We start from the raw sequence: 21,591 nt of genomic DNA on the forward strand, positions 1-21,591 counted from the left end.
AATTTTTTTATTTTGAAATTCATTCAGTCATAACAGTCTTTTTGGCCTCATTACCTTTCACGTGTGTCCACAAGCATCTCTCTACTAAGAAAGGGCTACAATACTTGTAAGTTGTCAGTATAACAGTTTGCAGTGAAAGGTAAGAAATATTTCTAACCTTAAGTACTGATTGCTTATGCAAAAATAATTAATTATGAATGCATTAGAATTTGACTTGTTTCAAAACATAGCACATACCTTTAAATAAAGAAAACAACATATATGTATATTCCTGTTTTGAAAGTTTTTGGTTAGTTAGATAGTACATTATTGGTGGGTGCAATATTGAATAACAAAAAAGATAAATTAACTAAAATAGAGTTTCATGGCTCTTTTTATTGCTAATAGTTTGTTCTGAGACTATACTGTTTTTGTTAAGACTTCCTGTCAGTCCACATAAGTGTATGTAAAGCCCTATGGCTACACTTGAGTGTTACATTCCATATTTCATATTAGACACAGAAGCTTGAAAAATATTCTTAATCTTGAGATTTGTAAAGGCAATATTTCAGTTCACTCACTAGTTAGCTCACCTAATCTTCCTCTGCCAAGTTGTAAGAATAATTCCATATAATGAGTATTACAAACCCAATTTCAAAATTTAAAATGAAAGTACTGTTATGTCTAATAGTTATAACAGATTCTTCTATTATGCTACAAATAGAAATAATATAACTCTTATTAACTTTACTTTTTTTCAAGCACTTGAATGTATTCATTGAGAGTTAAATTTAACATGGGCTGTAGAGAGAGCTTAGCAGTTAAAAGCACTTGTTTGTAAAGCCTCTGGCCTGGTATACATTCCCCAGTACCAACGTAACAGTAGATTCATAATGTCTGGAGTTTGTTTCAGCAGCAGGAGGCCTATACATGCCCGTACTCAGTCCTCAGTCACTCTCTCTCTCTCCCTCTTTCTCTTTCTCTTTCTCCCCCTTGCAAATAAATAAATTAAAATACTTTTTAGAAGGTGTTAAAGCATTAGGTGCTCAACTTTAATTAAGAACAACATAAATAGTAAAATCAGAGATAGGAAGAATATTTAAATATATTATTTATTTATTTGAGGGTGGGGCAGATAGAGAGAATGGGAGCACGGGGACGCCAAGGCATCTAGCCACTGCAGATGACCTCCAGACACATATACCACCTTGTGCATCTGGCTTACATGGGTACTGGGGAATTGAACCTGGGTCGTTAGGCTTTGCAGGCAAATGCCTTAACTGCTAAACCATCTCTCCAGCCCCAAAATTTTTGATTAGAAAAATCTATTCTATTTAGTATTTGGGGCTTAAAGGCCAGTTTATTTAAGTCATTGTTTTTAGCCAATAGAATGCCAACCTAACTTTAGTGAGATTATTCGGAATTACTATGAGCCAGATGCACAAGGTGGCGCATGTGTCTGGAGTTTACAGGGGCTAGAAGCCCTGGTATGCTCATTCTTATTCTCTTTCTTTTTCTCTCTGTCTCCTTCTCTTAAATAAATAAATAATAAATAACATATAAATTAAAAGAAAAAATTACTATGAAATATTGTTTGTACATGTGCTACCATTTTTGGAATATTTAATCTATAACATGCATATTAAAATACATTACACTATTGATTTACTTTATATAGATATACATTAACACATGACAGACATATCATCAACATACATTAACACATGATAAATATATAATTTCTGGGCTGGAGAGATGGTTTAGCAGTTAAGCGCTTGCCTGTGAAGCCTAAGGACACTGGTTCAAGGCTCAATTCCCCAGGACCCACGTTAGCCAGATGCACAAGGGGGCACACGTGTCTGGAGTTCATTTGCAGTGGCTGGAGGCCCTGGTGCACCCATTCTTTTTCTCTCTCTCTTCCTCTCTTTCTCTCTCTGTGTCGCTTTCAAATAAATAAATAAAAATGAACAACAAGTATTTTTTAAAAAATATAAAATTTCTTTGAGTATAGTATATGTAGAGAAATGTTACTTTAGCTTTGTTGTTTCTTTACTGTTTTACTTATAACCCAAACATTTTTTTCCTTTGTTTGCCTCCAGTACACTCTTCTAGGAATAGAAGATGTAATGACCATAATTTAATGTGTTATTTAAAAATATTAGTTTGTTTAAAAGATTAATGACTATATTTTAATATGATTTTTTAAAATGGTAATTTATTTGCAATCAGAGGGAGGGAGGGAAGGAAGGAGAGAGAAAGAGAGAAGCAGAGAGAAAGAGAATGGGCAAGTCAGGGCGTCTACTGCAAATAAATTCCAAATGAATGTACTACTTTGTGCATTTGGCTTTATGTGGGTACTGGTGAATTTAACCTGGGTTCTTGGGCATTGCAGGAAAGCACCTTAACCCCTAAGCCATCTCTCTAGCCCTAATGTGATTTTTTTTTTTTTTTAGCAGTGTCATTTTGTCAATAATCATGATCACTAACAATTTTATCAACATCATGTCTAATACTGTTTTTATATCTATATTGTAATATTCTTGCTACAGAAAAGATGATAACTCAATATTGTGAGGTAAAACCAAATCCTTCAAAATTTTGTGCTATTTTTCAATTTAGAAGGCCTGTTGGTTTTCATTTCAAAAACTACACTGGTAGGTCTTGGGGCTGGAGAAATGACTCAGTGGTAAAGGGTGCTTGCTTGCAAAGCCTGATGGCTTGGATTTGATTCCTCAGTACCCATGCACCAAGTCGTGGGCATGTCTGGAGTTCGTATAAAGTGACAGGTCACCCCCTCCCTCCCTTCCTTACTAGTTCAAACAAACAAATAGTTAAATAACCACACTGGTAGATCTATATGCTTTGAATTCTGAAGTGCAGTTAAGCAGGCTTCATGTTAGTTAAACATAGCTTATCAAACAATGGCTCATTAAGGAGAAAAAAAAATATTTCCGAAACTACATCATCAACATGTGGCTGAGTTCCTTTATCATAGGTTGAGTATGTGTTATTGGTAATGTTTGGGACAAGATAGTATCTTAATATAAATTTGTTCTCAGTTTTAGAATATGTGTATAATTGTAAATACATAGGGAGTAAAACTGAAGTCTGAACAAAGCTAATTTTGTTCCATATTTTCAATGTGCTTATCTTTTGGCTATAGCCTGTCACATGTGGTCAGTTGTCACACATTCTACTGATGGTATTACATCAGTCCTCAAAAACATTTTTGGATTTTGGAACATTTTGGAGTTTGCTTTTTCAGAAGACAGAACACTTAAACTTCAGTGAGAAAAGTCTGATAACCTAACGAAATTAATGGGCAAACAATTTTGATAACTCATTTCCAGAAAAAAATGAAAAAGATTTAAGTACAGAGAGCCAATTGCAGTTATACATTACTTATACATTTTAAATGCATCTTAAAAAGTATAATAAAATACTAGCTTTCACATTGACTGTTCTATGTGTTGCATCTATAGTTATAATAGCAAGAAAGTAGAGATGGTCTTAAGTACCTTCTGATAGTATAATTTATAATAATTTTTTTACAATTCTGTATAGAGTCCGACAGACCTCTGATTATGAAAGTTATCATTGTGGACATAGGGAGGTAGTGCAGTCTGTAAAATGCTTGTCATACAAGTGTCGACTCTGAGTTTAGATCCCAAGCGCCCACATAAAATCTGGGTGCAGGAGACAGGAAGAATCCCTGGGCTTCCTGGGCCAAGGAGTGTAGCCATGTTTAGTAAGAGACCTGTCTCAAAAACATAAGGTAGAGAGTGATTTGGGAAAACATCTCATGTCATCCTCTGGCCTCCTCAGCACCTGCACACCTGTGTGCACACACCCCCTGCACACACGAGTGTGAACATGGCTTCTTTTGAGACAGGAACTAAGAGATTGTGAGCTTTTGCAAAAAATGACATACTTTTCTCATTTTATTTCACCCTTTATATTGTTCCATTTTTTTTACTACAACATGGAATATCTAAACATGTAAAACAACTTTAAAGGAGACAAATTCATAACAAATATAGTAAAACGAGTCAAGGAGTAGTGCTTGAATATCTTCCATATCCTACAAAGTCTGTGAGCATACTGTGGATGTAATTTTGGATCAAACATTGGCCCTACTGTTTTCAAAGACCGTATTAGTTTTTAAATAAAATAAAATTCAATGTAGTAAATTGTCTATTAGGGTTGAATCAGCTATTCCTTTGTAGATTATAGTAATGTACTGTAGATTAATTGACATAAAAATTGTATGAAATAATTGTACCATTACATTTCCAGAAAAGAAAGATGGGCATGTTTACTATACTCATTTAATACTCATCTAAACCCTAAGAAATGTGTACCATTAATACCCTCTTCTTACATGAAGACATGGAGAGCTTCAAGTTCTTTAAGAAACTGAACTATTTTTTAAGAATGTAAGCACATCACTCTTACTAATCTGTTCTGCTCAAACTTCACTTTGCAGTTTGAATTCATCCCTGCCCTACTCTGTAGTGGAAGACATAAGACATAGGTAAAATCATGAGCTCAAGTTTATCCTGTTACCACTGTGCAGCACACTGCTTCTGGTTACGAGAGAGGCTCTGGAGAGAGGAACAGGGCAAGGGAAGGAGCTGTTTTTATTCTGCGCCCACACCCCCAAGCTTCTTGATAAGAAAAATTGACAGAACTTACTTCCTTTTTATGAAAGTCTTTCCCATATCCAGGTAGTAAGCACGAAGTTTGCTTTGCTCAGTAGCTTTGATATGACCTCCTAAGAAATTTTCTATATCACTGGATAAAATACTGATTATTAATTTAGAACTTGCTTCTGCTTTGTGACAAAACTATCAGCACTCCAGCTTGAGTGTTGTGCTAGCAAAACTCAACTTTTCTGTGGGATGTTCCAAAAACAGCAAATAGAAGGCATTAGATTTCTTAACAATGGCAAGAGTATACATGCATGCTTTGCCATTCCTGCCATTCAGTGTGTTTTGCTATGTCTAGATTATAGTTAGAATACTTTGATTTGCAGACTAACATTCCTTGATTTTTTTTTTTTTTTCATATAGGGAAAAAGGGAGAGTAGGTTAGGACATGTGAGGTCTGTGTACTTTGCCCCATTTATAAAGCTCTCAAGTGAATATTTGTGTTTAGTCTGTTTTTAGCACATTTGCCTTGATGAGGTGTCTTTCCTATGTGACAGGCATTTGTGGGATTAATATCTTGAGTTGTTTCTCTTGCTCTCTTCATAAGCAGGTTGACACAAGTACTCTGATGTGAAGCAAGTATCATTGTTAAATTACAACGAGGCATGGCTCAGTGGGTTAAGAAATAGTTAACCTGGTGTCTTCAGTACATTATCTTAATCTTAGTAGCCTTAAGGACAAACTCAAATGCCAGTCCTAGAAATATTTAATGACTTGCTTAAAAGCAGTCACTGTGTAAAAGAAATGATTGTGCGAAGCAGAGTCAGTCCATCTGTTTACCTAAAGCTTGGCTGAGCCATCTTCCCTCTCACCAGACCTCCCATAAAACAGTATAGCCCTCCGTGTGAACCCACAAGATTTTTGGGGATGGATATTGATCTAATTGGTGTGTCATTTGCATCTGTGTTAGAGAGAGAAAATTGGTAGGGAAGAGACACAGGCTAAGACCACACAGGTATCTGCAATGTCTTCTTTTTAACTTACAGCAAATTCTGTAAAGCTAGAAATGCAGAGTGATGAAGAATGTGACAGGAAACCCCTGAGCCGTGAAGATGATATCAGGGGCCATGATGAGGGGAGCAGCCTAGAAGAACCCCTAATGGAGAGCAACGAGGTGGCTGACAACAGGAAAGTCCAGGAGCTTCAAGGCGAGGGAGGAATCCGGCTTCCGAATGGTAAACTGAAATGTGACGTCTGTGGCATGGTTTGCATTGGGCCCAATGTGCTTATGGTACATAAAAGGAGTCACACTGGTAAGCAGCTGAAAGAATGACCTGATGACTGCCTGTGACATCTGATGTTGATATTACCTGACATCTATTGTCTTTCCTTTTTATTCAGGGGTGGCAATGGTGACGCTACCTTTTCAGAATTCTGCTAGTATTGGATTGCTGAAAAGCAGAGAGTAGCCTGGGTCTTGACTTCCAGCCTTCAAATCTGAATAGCATGTCAGAAAAGAAGTTTGGGATTCAGTTTCCACAGTTCTTAATATAGCAATAATATGATAAGGGTTCAAGAGGTATAGGAGAATTTCATTGGGTAATTTAATCTTTTTGTATTTCTATACATATTTTACCATACCCATGGGCAAGTAATATAGTTTGCTGCCTACAGTTTTATACTACAAAATGGCACTCATACATTCATATCAGGGTGAACCATTTTTACTTTATCTAGTTAACATCTCGAAATGCAATTTCTAGTCAGTCTTGGCATAACCTTGGATCTCTGTAACTGCAGATACTTTCTGTCTTTCAGGAAAGCTACCACCCATCCATCTCCTCCTAATTTTTAGTTCTAAGTATGGAAAAAAGATGGGGAGGGTCAGATATGACAAAGGGTGGCAGGTATGCAGGTAGAAATGTATAATCGTTGAATTGTGTGAAGAAAAAGCCCTTAGATAATTTATGTTTTTATGGATACTGAGGAAAAAGCTCTGTGTAATTTATATGTTTTTATAGGTATTTTATAGATATACATGAAAACCATTCAACTCAGCCAAAAGAATTATGCAAATTTATTCAAATCTTTTGTGTCCCTTCCCTACCACATGGATTGTGGTATAACAGGAAGATAATTAACTCTCTAAGAACATTTCAAGTTTAGCTGGGCATGGTGGTGCATGCCTGTAATCCCAGTACTTGGGAAATAAGTACAGGCAGGAATAGTAGAAGTTCAAGGTCATCCTCAGTTGTGTAGAGAGTTTGAAGCTAGCTTGGACTATGTGAGACCCTGCCTCAAAAGCTTTTCTACCCTTGAATTTCAAGTTTATATGAAACATTGCCTTTTCATTACTACAGCTTTTTTCAAGGCAGTAGCAAGTGTTCTGTAGCACAATATCAACAACTAATGTTCTCAAAGTTGTAAACTATGATGTTCTTTTAGAATAGTGAAATATCACAACAAAGAAATTGATGTAAAAATTCCACATGGAGCTAACCAGTTTCATCATATTATCCTTAAAACATGAGCTACATAAATATATCCAACTGCTTTTAGTTCAGACTTCTTGTTTTATACATAAAGTCAAATGACTTGCCCATTATACTTTTTCTGGGTAAAGACCAACAGGAAAGCTAGAACCACGGTGTCCTGATTCCCAGACTAGTTTTTGTGATATATCAGTATACCAACAATTGAGTATGAGGTGTAACTATGAACTCAGGGTGACATTTAAAAATTTCAGTGAGATGTTCCCATTGCCGTCAGTGTCACAATCAAAATCTTCACTTTCCAATGTATACAGTTCTAGACACAGCCAGTTTATTTTCATCTGGGGTTTTGTTCTGATGTTTTTTGTTGTTGTTAACGCTATGTCTGAAAAAACTCATGTTGCTAATGTGAATTTCCTTTTGTTTATTTTTAAGTATCTAGGGAAAATGAAAAAACAAGTTTTAGTATTTATTTCATAGGAAAGATAAAGAATATAAAAATTACAGTTCCCCTTTTTGCTATGCTCATGATATTATTCTAATTCATGGCATGAGTTTCCAAAGTTCCATGTGTTACTATGTTCAAGTGAATGTAGCAGAGAACATGGCACCCATTTCAATTGTGTAACATCCCCAAGAAATACGGAATCATCCAGTTACTTTTTAGGTGAATTACACATACTATTATTTTTAAGGCAGTGGCCTATACTAGAAAATTATTTTGGTAGAGTAATAAGATAATACATAATAAAATTTAAAAATGAAACTAATGTTCTTATTTAAACACAAAGAATAGACTTTCCTGAAAAATTGGATTAACCAGTATTTCACTGTGTCTTATTGTTAGTTTGTAAATACAGCAATTACATGCCTACTCTACTGTCTATTTGATATTTACTACAATAGCAGAATAGTAGTACATAAGTTCCAAAAATGATGTTCATAAATAGTTACGTAGATTTACGCAAGTCCTAGAATATGAGACTCGTTCCACTAGTACAGACAAGGAGAATGAAGTAGACAGCCATTAAAATACACTCATGACCCTGCACACTTTTTGAATTTTGGAGTATTTTGCAAATTGCTATACCATCTTTAGGCTTGGGATATTTTTGTTAATTTAAACATCCTAGTCATTCAACGAGATCCTCTTGGCACCTTACTATGTTTTGTTGACCTTGAAACTTTGCCTGTGGAGTCTTTAATTAGCCACTTAAATATGTTTTTATTCTGGCTTAATTTATGTGAACAATATTTTAGTACTATTTGAAAACAGGTCTATCAGTGTTTCCTTGAGCTAGATTCAGAAAGGTATAATCAGAATCTAATCATTAATCAAATGTTTTCTGTATTGTATTATGAACTATTATCTTCATTTTAGAATTTCCCACTCTTACAATGTATGTGTAGCTAATATGAAAGAACTGTTCTTTGTCTTTTATAAAGCCATTGGAGACATTTTTTGAGTATTTTTAGCTCATAGAATCTAATGTAAAATTGATAATAAAACAGGTTCATGAGCACCCAGTTTATTTCAGTTCCATGGAGTATCAGCTCTAGTGCACTTTTCTTCTTTCTATTTCACATTTTGCTAAGGTGTTAGTCTCAGTGTATATTAATGGCTTGCTCTTACTTCTTTAGTGTTGCTGTTTTAGTGAGTAATCAGGTAATATTGTCATCGGATACTCCAGGCATTCTTCACTGGTAATGTAGGGAAAGGAAAACAAGTGAGGGCAGCCAGTCAGTTCATGTATGAACAAGAAGGGAGGAGAACACTGCAAATGTAGAAAACCCTTAATTTTGTTCCTCTATAAGGCACAGTGCTCCCGTCTATGTGACTAAGCTTTCTGCATCCTGTTTTGTGCATTGCAATGACACCCTCTCACATATGCAGAGGGTTCTTCCACAGAACACAGGAACACTTTCCTGTTTTTGATTAAACAAAAGCAAATTGATCCATGTACATTTGAATTTTGATTGAATATGTAAACAGATTTAAGAATGTGTTTATGAAAGTATAAACACGATTGAAATTTATTGCATAATAAAAATGACATATAAACTTACCCAGTGACTGAGTGAACATAGATAGATCAGTAGGCTAATTTAAAAAGAAACACAAGACTGCACATGGTGACACAGCCTTATAATCTTAGTGCATAGAAGACAAAAGGAAAAGGATCTGGAGTTCAAGGCCATCCTCTGCTACAGAGCAAGTTTGGGGCAGCCCAAGTTATATAAGACCCTGCTTCAAAATGCCACAAAACCCACTCATCCACATCCCAAAATAAACATTGTTTGCTTAAGAATGGACATGAAAAGTAGCTAGCACATATAACTAGATTATTGTATAATATTGGTGATATAACTAGTAAATTTTTTTTAAATTACATATGAAGCACATAACTAATTTCTGTACAAAGTGTAAACTGACTCAAATTGGGTTGATTCATTCCACTTAAAGAAAAAATTATATTAACTGCAATGTACTGTCCAAAGCTAATAGACAGTATACTGTATTCACCTGTATACCATTTACAAAGACAAAGGGTAGTTAACTTTTCATTAAATTGTTAAATAATTTTTTATAATAGCTACCTAGGCCAAGGGATAGTCCACTATGTTGCATAATACGATTCCTAATATTTTCAGAAGTTTTTTTTTCATAAATTTAGATAATTTACATTTTATCCTTTTTTTTTTTTTTTTTTTTGGTTTTTCAAGGTAGGGTCTCACTGTAGCCCAGGCTGACCTGGAATTCACTATGGAGTCTCAGGGTGGCCTCGAACTCACGGCAATCCTCCCACCTTTGCCTCCCGAGTGCTGGGATTAAAGGCGTGTGCCACCACGCCCAGCCCATTTTATCCTTTTTTTTTTTTTTTTGGTTTTACGAGGTAGGGTCTCACTCTAGCCCAGGCTGACCTGGAATTCATTATGGAGTCTCAGGGTGGCCTTGAACTCATGGCAATCCTCCTACCTCTGCCTCCCGAGTGCTGGGATTAAAGGCGTGCGCCACCATGCCCGGCCCATTTTATCCATTTTTAAGCAGATATGAGCATGTGCATTGTGTTTGGAGTTCTCTTAAAATATGAGTTATCTGTCGGGAGAAATGGCTTAAGGCATTTGCCTGCAAAGCCAAAGGATTCTGGTTCAATTCTCCAGGACCCATGTAAGCCAGATACTTTTGAAATAATAATTATCATTTCATATCATAAAGATTTGAGGATAACTAAGGAGATTTCAATCAGAAATGAGGAAAACCATGTAATTAATTGATAGCCAAAAATAAAAAGCATCAATCAAGACTCATTATATATATCTCACAGCTTTATCTGGTTGAAATAAAAATATATCTGCAGTCACAAACGCGGCCTGAGTGGTTACTATTGGTGTAACCCATCTGTAATATAATGGCTGTGGGAAGCACAAAGGCTTTCAAACTAGACTTCCACTCCTGGCAGTATAGCAGTGAGTACTCCAGTGTATTTAGACCGCCTTTTGATTCACACTCTCACTGAGATTTTCTTAGTAAAGAGAATCAAAGTTATCCGGTGTATTCTCTAAATGTTAAATCTAAATCACTCCATTATCAGTCTCAAAATTTAATTAGATTAGCTTAAAAATTATTTTTTAAGAAAGGTTCCCTTAGGCTGAGGAGATGGCTGACCAGTTAAAGGCATTTGCTTGCAAACCTTCCCAGCCTGAGTTCAATTTCGCAGCACTCACAGAGAGGTGGAAACAAAGTGAAACATGAACCTGCAATCCCAGTGCACCTAGGGAAATACAGATGCCAGGAGACAGAGCTGGAGGGAGAGGCGCTCGCAAGCCAGCTGGATTGACACATACACAAGAAAAGACCCCGGCTTAAGTAAAGTAGAAGAAGACAAACACCCCAAGGTTGTCCTCAGACTTCCACCTGTGTGTTGTGGCCCGTGCATTCCAATATACACACTTACTTCATATACCTATATACACACATCTTATTAAATTGTCCCTTTATTATTTTCCTTTGTACACCAGCCTTATTTTTAGTAATGAATTAACTGCTCTAAATTAGGGATTAAGATATCACAACTCAAAATTATACATGATTTAAAGAAATGTCTAAGCAAGCATGCTACAATAACATTTTGAAAGGGCAAATATGATTTCTATATTTTTGTTCAGTATACCTCCTAAATTGAAAAGTTGCTATATGCAAATTTGTTACCCTCCTAGAATAAACCAAACCATTGAATTGAAAGCTGTAATTTATAGTTGTTTTCTTCTTTTTGGAAGAAGTTCATTTGTTGAAGGAGTAACCTCAGTCTGTCCTTTAATCACAAATTCCATGTCAGGGGTGGGGAGTAGGTAATTAAATTAAGGTTGCATTCTTGTTAATTTACTAGAGAAAAAAAATAAAACAATTGAGCTAACTTATACCTATATATAAAATATTAATGATTTTAAAATTTAGGTTTAAGTGTCAGGAAGGTTATCATGCACCTGTAATCCCAGTGTTTGAGTGGACTAAGTCAATGGGATTGTGAGTTCAAAGCTAGTTAATAAGGTTACCCAGTGAGACCTTAACTTAAAAAAAAAAAAAGATCAAAATTATGTTTTAAAACTTTGTTATGTTATACAGCTTCATAGGACAGGTTTCAGATGTTGAAATTGAATGAAAATAGTTAAATATAGTTTAGAGCAACTTTAGCATGGTAAATGTTCACAACCTATAAGGGCTTTTATAAACTTAGCTCAATCAGCTCCAGATTTCTTAAAGAAAAATCTCCACCCTCACCATACACAAATTATGTTTTTAAGTATATATGTTGTTAACTTACAATAAGAGTACATACTACAGAATTTGAGATTTTCAAGATCTCATTTCTTTAAAAATTTCTTTAGGCTTTATAACGAAACTTTCTGATATAATTTCCAGTGGCTCCTATCAAATAAAGATCTCAGTTTTTCTTTTTTATACATTGTAGCCTTCTTTAATTAGAGAAAGACTAAGTTTATTTTACATAATGGGCCAAAATATATTAAGATTTGATCATTTACAATTAATATGAATATTCCAATTAAATATACAGAAAATATGCTAATTACATATAAATATGATGAAAAGTAATTGAAATGTCATTCCAATTATAATCCAGTTCATCTAAAAGGAATTGTTTAATTTTTCTTTTTATTCCAAATTTTGAGCATTAGGATGAGATATTTTCACTACTAATTTATATGTTAGTGTAGAGCTTATGTCTAGCCTTAGAGATAGGCAAATGTAATGTATTTTCTTTATGGATTTTGAGAATGAATTTGCCCTATTTGTCTATTTTATTGACTCATTACCTCCATGTTCCTATGTTTGATGACATTAGTAACAGTCATTTGATGGCAATAGATTAACTGATAGTTCAGACTTAAAATATTTTATATCATTATGAACAGTAGGAGGAACATGAGAAAAGATTCCTGTCAAACAAGTTTCACACAAAATAGAGAGTGTACAGAAAACATACAGGTGGATACTTTGCCTTTTTCTTGGTGTATCAGCAGATTTTGTCCAGGAGAATCAAGACATTTTGGCTATATTTGGATAAATTGGTGATGAACATTGAAAACTTGCTCATTATTTATGCCTATTTTGGGCTCTCTTGTCATCTGAATAAGAGAATTGGACTCTATAAATTTTGAATGCATGACTTGGTAAAATAAAGAGGATAAGATTTTGCATTCAGATTGACCAGGTTCACTTCTCAGCGTATTACCAGTCACTTTGACATAATGAACTTCGGTTTCTTCTTTCGTAAATTGAATTACTACCTAATAATTAATGTCATTGTGAAGATTAAAGCCCTGTATGACAAGCAGTCATCATTGAAGTGGTGGCCTCTTGCTATTTAGCCACAGGTAAATTCTGTTGTTTTACTTTTCATTCAGAGACAGGAATCTTGGTCATGTATATAGTCAATGAGAAATGACTACTTGACTTAGAGCTTGAAAATCTGGTATTAGTGAAGAGCATGTTAGGAGAAGTAAAGGTTTAATGACTTCTGTGGGAGTTGAACATTGTGAGCATAGAGGGTTGGCTGGGGTTAAGGGTAGGTGGCAAGCCAGTGATGTGTAATCACCTACTTCATCTTTCCCACCTCTGTCCACAGGTGAGCGCCCCTTCCACTGTAACCAGTGTGGCGCTTCTTTCACTCAGAAGGGCAACCTTCTGAGACACATCAAGTTACACTCCGGAGAGAAGCCGTTCAAATGTCCTTTCTGTAGCTATGCTTGTAGAAGAAGGGACGCTCTCACAGGACACCTCAGGACCCACTCTGGTAAGTGTCACCTGGTCTTCTCAGAAGAAAACTAAAATATAAGAATTCCCTAAATTACACTAAGTAACATACGACTTCGATGTTCCTGTTTGTGAACATTATTAATGGATAAGTCCTGCAGTATGTAGATGGCTCTTTTTAGGTTGATAGGTCTGGCAGAAACAGACATTATCAACTGAAGAGTGTCTTATCAAAATTTTACTTAGGAAAGTAGCTATTATATAAGATTTTATATAATTTTTAAATTTTATAATTATCAATGCAGCAATTACAACTAATCCAAGAAAACTGAAAATCTAGTGAAAGTTACTGGAAAATCTAGAGCTGTATATTTTTTAATTAGTATAATACTCATGCTGAGAGTTCAGTGAGAAATCAAATATTATTTTTAAATACAAATATATACTCATTAGAAAATTGGCTGTTGGAATTAAGTTATATTTCATTTTAACTCTCCTTGTTCTTTTTTTTAGCTCTCAAACTATAGTCATTGGGCACTATCTGAATATTTTCCCTGCTTCATGAATGATTGACTAATCTACAATGTTTGATGTTTTAAGAAAATACCAGAACATAAATACATAAAAGAGAAAGAATGATCAGAAATCTGAATGAATCTCATTTAACTTTCAGCATAAATTACCATTACTGAGGAGTTGAAAGTAGAAAATTAAAATAGAATCTTCTCAAGCCAGTTTTGTATGCTTTGTCTATAATCCCATATTAAGTTTTAATTTTAATATGAAGATATGATGGAAGCAATGTTTTCCTCTCCATTGACTAACAGTACTGCAGAGTGCCAAGGCTCATGAGATAATGCTTGTGTTATCTTCCTTACATTTTTCTTACTATCCTTAAGGCTGAACTTAATTTAACATAGATGTGAATTATGGAAAACCATTTTAAACATAACTATTGGAGCATTTAAGCTTAAACTGCTAAAGTTGGGGCAGATATAAAATAAAATTAATGCACACATTAAAACAAATATTCTAAGTATATATTTTACTTTCCACATACAAAAATAATTCACTTTATTCCTATTTTGTGTTTTATTTTAAAATTATGTTATAAAAATTATCACTTAAAGTGGTATCATTTATTTATGTAAAGTATCCTATGTTGAAAGAAATTTTTAAGAGATGGCAGGTATTTCCTTCAGTTAGCTATATGCTGGTTTATTAAAATATTACTGAACTGGGCTGGAGAGATGGCTTAGCAGTTAAGGTGCTTGCCTGTGAAGCCTAAAGATTCATGTTCAACTTTCCAGGTCCCACTTAAGCCAGATGCACAGTACCATAAGTATGCAAGATCTCACAGGCACACAAGGTGGTGCATGCCTCTGGAGTTCAATTGCAGTGGCTGGAGGCCCTGGTGTGCCAGTTCTTTCTCTCTGTGTGTCTCTCACTTTCACTCTTGCTCGCTCACATTAAAAAAAAAAAAACCCAAGTCTGTTGGGTTTGCCACAAATGAATATATATATTTTTTAATACATACAGATAGATAGATAGATAGATAGATAGATAGATAGATAGATAGATAGATAGATAGGTCTGAACTGACCACAGCACATAGGCTTTCATGAATATATGCTTCAACATTTTTAAAAGATTTTATTTTTTTCTGTTTTAAAAAATATTTTGTTTATTTGTGTTTTTTTTGCATAATATATATCTCACATAATCAAAACGTGTTTATTTAAAGTTTACTTTCTTTTTTATTAGTTATGTACATAATGTTTATATAGCCATATTGGTGCCATCATTAGCCTCCTTCCTGTCCTACCCCTCTGAAGGGCCCCTCCTCATTGGGGAATCTGGGTCGTACATTGTGGGGGTAACCATCAGTTGTGGGGAAGAGGCAGTGTCTCTGTTCATAATGTTCCAACTTGTGGCTCTAACAATCTTTCCACCCTCTAGTCTGCAAATTTCCCTGAGCCATGTTGGGTTTGTTTTAGGTCTACTTCAGTGATTAGGTCTTGGGAACCTCTGTGTCTCTGGATCTCTGGTTTGGTAGGAGTTGAGTGTTCTTTGTTTATCTCCTTCACCCTTATTCTGGTACCAGGTTCACCAAAAAAGCAGCGCTCTTGCTCATTTCCCCAAATACTCTGTGGTTTCAGCTGGGGCCCTTGTGAGGTGTGATGGGCTGATTCTCTCCTCAGGTTCTACGTTCATCTGAAAAAGAGAAGCAAATTCTCCAACAGAGAGTGAAGTCAGCACCAGATAATGGGATAGCCATTGTTATTTTAGAGAGAATTTAATAGATGTAGGTCCTCTTGTAGCCAAAGATTGGTGGGAGCTTGATATTGGAGAGCAGGCTCATTTTTTGGATATGATTCTCACTTGTTTTCCAGTTCCAGTTATGGGTTCTATTCCACTGAGCAGATCCGTTAGCCAAATCAAAAGCAGTTGGTTACCCACCATGGCTGTGTGCCACTATTACACTTGGGACCGTCACATCAGGTTGCTTCCTACTGAGTAGCTTAGACCATGCGTTGCTTGGACAGATATTGGTCATTTTTCCCTAATTGGTCATGTAGCACCTTTTGGCACTAGACAAACTAACTGTAAAGATTTATTTATTAGAGAGAGCAAGAGAGGGAGAGAAAGAGAGAGAGTGAGAATGGGCCCACCAGGGCCTCTAGCCATTGCCAACGAACGCCAGATACATGTTCCACCATGTGTTTCTTGTTTACAAGGGACCTGGAGAATCAAACCAGGGCCCTTATGCTTTGTAGGTCTGTGCCTTACCTGCTAAGCCATCCCTCCAGCCTCTCCCCTTCCCATTTTTTTTCTTTAGGTGGGGTTTCATTGTATCCCAGACTGACCTGATGTAGTCTCAGGCTGGTCTCAAACTCACAGTGATCCTCCTACCTCTGCCTCCCAAGTGCTGGGATTAAAGGCATACACCACCATGCCCGGCTGTAAATATCTGCTTCATTCTTTAGAAAATGTGTTTTTTAATACCATGTTTATACTGCACTTATTTTTTTTATACTGCACTTATTATCTTACTGATCTTCACAAATAAAGACATGGTCTGTTTCGTGGCTATGTTCTGGCTGTGTGATTTTGCTACCAAGTTGTACTTTCTGCAGATAAACAGCACATTTTAACTGGTATGATTAAGAGGTTAGTGGGGATGACTATCAGACAGAGCCACTCCCACCCAATTCCTACATCATCAAGAAGTAATATGAATTCAGTCCTATTTACATCTGGAATGGAAAATGTCAGCCATTCACAGTGTTCATTTTGAACAGAACATAGATATAGCTGCTAACACCCATGCTTCTCTCATTGATCAGAATGCTTAGAAGTGACTATGTTGTTTTCCTCCTTCCACTCATATCTTCTCCCTTCTCCTGTTCTCCTTACCACTTGGGATAGACAAGTTATTAATTATTTAATTGCCAACTCAAGTCGTAATTCCTTAATTTGTGAGTCTTTGGTTGCCCTGTGTTTCTTGGTTTACTATAGCTTTTCAATAACCAGAATTATCAACTAAGTTCCTTTGAAGACATGCCCCAGTGAGTCATGTGAATTTCCAAGCATAGTTCTCCTTACTCCCACTGTACAGAAACAAACCAAAACCAGTTCAGCAATCTGAAAATATTGCCAGCCACTCCCTTACTCCTTTCCCTACTGCTAAGCATCTTGAGATGCTTACAATAACATGCCAGTGGAACTTCCAGTAACATAGTACCAGCATTTTGATCCCTGATGAAAGCATGCTTCCCTTGGGAACTGAGATCTCCGGGTTCTGAACCTAAGATTTCAGGACAGAGAATAAAATATCCTTTAAAGAATTAATTGATGTCTTGGACTGAACACATCTACTTCCTTCTTATCAGTTTCAAGCATTCTAGCTATGGAATATGAAATCTCCATAGAACACCCTCATACCACCCCTAGCTGGCAAGCATTAATACAGCACTCCAGTGACAGACCATTTCACCAGTCCCTTGGACACCTGATTCTGAATGATGGAGCTTGAGAGATGAGAGATGGTTTCTATAGGTTTGAGTCCATTGTATTTTCTTTGTCATTAAAAGAAGGCCCCTGGTTATAGACAATGCTGCAAGGAACACCATGATAATTGGTTAGGTATTCTATTAAATCCATGCATAGTATTGAAGGAAAGGCAAATACATAGCCAAACCATTTGTCAATTCTTACGAGGATGTTTATCCCTTCTCCATGTTGGAAGAAATCTAGCGTAACCAACTTCCCAGTGATCTCTTGGGGAATGGTATCATATCTGGGTCTCAGCACTGGAAAATTGTGAGCTCATTAGTGGTGGTAGCTAAATTAGTTACAAAGAGTAGAGAGTCCAGGTGGCCAACCTACATGGACTTTGTCCTTGTTCCTCTCATCTTTGTACATGGGCCGAATAAGCAGATGCTAACATAGTAAAGTCAGCATTTTGATTGACCTCCATAAGATACTTTATTTAGTTTACTAAGGAACTTTACAAAGTGCTTTTATGAAGTAATTCCTATAAGATGCTATATTATATTCTGTACCAATTCTAAAAGATACAGCTATATAATTCTTCACTAAGCCTTATATCACCAAGCTTCTAATTTTGTCTTTGAAGTCCTTGGCCAAACTACCATGCTATATGCCATTCCTTTAGACTATCTCTTCTTATGCATCTGATGTACAATCCAATGTGCTGAGTGAAATTCAGGCTACCGGGTGATCTCTTCACTACTGTGCTGGGGCTCACTCCTTACATGGGCCTGAAAGGACAGTAGTGATGGCTTGCACTAAGTGCCATGCAGTTCATTTACAGACCAAACCTACCTTGTTTTCCTTCTCAATTAGCTGGTCATTGAGAACATCCCATAGGGTATTAGAGTAGGTTGAAGGGACAAGCTGTACAGTAGCAGGAGCAGTTGCCATGGATGTTGGAATCTTTCTTGCAGCCTATTTGAGTATCCCAAATTGCTTGGTTCCAATTTCCTTTAACAGTGAATTGTTTTTTTTTACTTGTGATTTCCTAGCATGTTTAATCAGATGGTATCTAATTCACAAGGTGTAGTTTGGCCCACTTATTCTTTGGAGTCCTGTATTCTAGAACTCAATCTCAATGAGAACCTACTGACAAATTAAGAGCTGCTACTGGGCTAGAGGGTTGGCTTAGTGGTTAAGGCATTTGCCTGCAAAGCCAAAGGACCCAGGTTCAATTCCTCAAGACCCACGTTAGTCAGATGCACAAGGGGGTGCACACATCTGGAATTCTTTTGCAGTGGCTGGAGGCCCTGGTGCACCCATTCTCTCACTCTCTCTCTCCCTCTTTCTCTGTCAAATAAATAAATAAATAAAAATTTTAAAAAATTTTAAAAAGAGCTGCTATGTTAAAAGAGAATAATTAGTGCTTGAGAGCTAAGTTCTTTACTACAAAACCATTAGGATTTGACTCTCTGAGGCTTCCCCTTCCTGACAGGGATGCATATAGCACCACTGTGTGATGAACACATTTCCAAAAATAATTGCACATTCTGGCTCTTAAGGCCTGGTATATAGGGTGGAATTCATCATGGCCAGGGTATATTGCAGGTCAGTTTTGCCTCAGACTCCTCTCAAATCTAGCAGCATTGTTGTTTACTTGGGGCATGTACCAAAGTTGCATACTCAAATGTGGTTTCTGCGGCTTTGTCCTAGAGGCTCCTAGGCCTCTGGAATTGTTTTTCATGATGGAAGTTGTATGGTGCAGATGTAGGAAAGATCTCTTTCAGCACGTCCAGACAACTGGGCTCAGAAGACTTCAACAATGCAGAGTCTGTGAACTCTCAGGGAACTCGTCCACTGTCTTCTAGCATTTATTTTATAAAAGCGTCTGGGATGATGGTTACTGCTTCCTGTTCATTAGGCTCAGTCAGTGGAATGCTGTGAATGTATTAGTGCAGTGTGAGGTTTCATGCTATGTTAAGATAGTGGCGATTTCAGAAGACTATTATTGTGAAGAGAACAGTTGATAAGGTAAGACAGTGAAGGCAAGCCATCCCTATAGTGTGAAGACAAGCAGCTTCTCAGTATTTTTGTTGACAGGAACTGCTTTAAAGAAATCAACTTCAGAGCTCTGGCCCCAAAGGAGGTGGCTATGTGAAGAGTTACTTCCATGAAGACTTCAGTTTGAACAACATTTGAATCTGTTCTTATAGTGTGATTAAGTCTGTACTCCTCCACAGATGCATCTATGTAGTGCATTAGTCAAATAGGCAGTTTAAATGGGATATGTTATGAATTTCCATCCCTGCTGTTTGACAGTCTCACTACCCAGAGGTGCATTATTTCTTCACCCCCTTGTCTGATTGAGAGCTAGCATTTTGCTATTGCTCATTTTACCTGCAGTGCAATTCCAGATCCCTTACATCAGATTTTGGAGTTAGTGTGCAGCCTTATTTGCCCCTAGGCTTAGGTAAGCAAAGGATTTTTAAAGAGACAGATAAACGTTCTCACATTTCACTTCTGTTCTGACTGGAGTGTTCGAGACCTTCCTTTTATCCTTTCACTTCTGAATGTCCCTTCGGGCCATTGGAACTAGCTGTGTCCTTCTATGCGCTGTTCTGCTGCTTTAGCCTGCAGATGCTACAGCTTCCAGGACTTTCTGCAGCGTCATGCTTCACTCCATGCCACCAGCAGTGATGCCTGCACTTACCTGGTGTGGAAGCTAACGGCCCTCTTCACCTATGAGAAACCCAGTCCAAGGATTCGGTTTTCACTATGTGGTGGGGCTCAGACCTTTCCTGCAACCTGTATCTCTTCTTAGCCAGGGCACTGACCATAAAACAGTGAACTATGTAAAAGAGTAGGGGATTTGAAAGCACCCCTAAAAGGAGAGATATTTGCAAGAGAATGATTACGCATAAGAAAGTGAACAAAAGTGAAGTACTTCACAACTGACTATGGCAGGAAAGTGTTATTGGACTGATCTGAAAGAATGGGGAACCGGTGGTCACTGGCATTAAGGAGATAGGTCCTGAGCACCGGCTACCAGCAGAGGAACACAGCCCTTGCCAGCTCGAGACTTTGGGTGTAAACACTGACCTCACTCTTTCCATGCTGTGTCTCTCATGGCTCCTTACCTTGACTAAACTTAAACCAGATGGCAAAGGAGCCTATTGAAGAAGTGATAGAAATTAGCTTTCTATGAGGACAGAGCAGAGCCAAGGGGAGAAACTGACCTCAGAAGCCACACAGGATCATCACGGTTAACTAATATCTAAGAATCAACACATAAAACTAGTAATGCAGAGTTCTGAGAGTAATGACATGATATTTGACTGAATTTCTGTTTTTATGAATATAGCTAGTAGAAAAATATTTTCCCTTTCTTGAGGGTAATGACTGTCAACATATGGTTTGATTAGCTATGATGTTGGATATTACTGTCACATTTCTGCTTGTATATTGTAGATTTGAAAGTTTTCTATATTGATTTCTGTTTAGAAGTTGATAACAATAGAACCACTGTTGATGAGTATGTAGCCATTTCAGTCACACATATCACAATTTAAGAAATAGAAAAATATCTGGGACATAATGTATATCCAGTAGGTGGTGGTGGTGGTGGTAATGGGGTGTGTGTGTTGGGTGTGTGTAAAACTCTTGTACCATTCTTTTTGGGGAACTCTACTTTCATTTTATAAGAAATAGCAGGTGGTAGTGATTTTATTTGCACAGACCCAGAAGTTTTTTTACCTAGCATTCATAAGTGTTCACTAAACAGTAGATACTATATTAAGCTCTTTCCATCATTATTGAATTAAAACTTCCTTTTATTCTGATATAAGTAAAAGTAGCTAGGAAAATATTTTTTAACAAAAACATTCTTTGCATTAAAATATATATTGTGTACTTTTAGTTGTCTACTGTTTGGTATAAAGCCATGTATAAACAGCATATCTTTTTCTATAACATTTTTCTTTTTAAATGAGGAATTTAGTTTTAATATCACACATTTTTTCTTATTTAGACCAAACCTATAATGTATAATCTTTAATTATATATTCAGTTTCTTTAAGAATTTAAGGACCTTTGTGAAGCAATCAAATCTGTATTGAATATTTATTTTTCAGTAATTTTATGATTATTTTTCCCTGCCATCTGCTTTGTTAGCAATGTCTTTGTCAACTCACCTTATTGGATC

General features: G+C 36.4%; 1 protein-coding gene across 3 annotated transcripts in view; it reads left to right on the plus strand.

Moving 5' to 3' along the window:
- Positions 1–21,591, plus strand: part of Ikzf2 (IKAROS family zinc finger 2) — a 167,755-nt gene that overhangs the window by 109,766 nt on the left and 36,398 nt on the right. For 2 of the 3 annotated variants that reach the window (XM_045147584.1, XM_045147583.1), the window contains exons 4-5: positions 5,675–5,941; positions 13,267–13,434. In XM_045147584.1, the coding sequence (XP_045003519.1) occupies positions 5,675–5,941; positions 13,267–13,434 (435 nt within the window). The remainder of the gene's footprint in view (positions 1–5,674; positions 5,942–13,266; positions 13,435–21,591) is intronic. The other variant, XM_045147585.1, reaches the window with a different exon arrangement.

The sequence above is a fragment of the Jaculus jaculus genome, chromosome 4, assembly GCF_020740685.1.
Source record: "Jaculus jaculus isolate mJacJac1 chromosome 4, mJacJac1.mat.Y.cur, whole genome shotgun sequence".
Classification (NCBI taxonomy): domain Eukaryota; kingdom Metazoa; phylum Chordata; class Mammalia; order Rodentia; family Dipodidae; genus Jaculus; species Jaculus jaculus.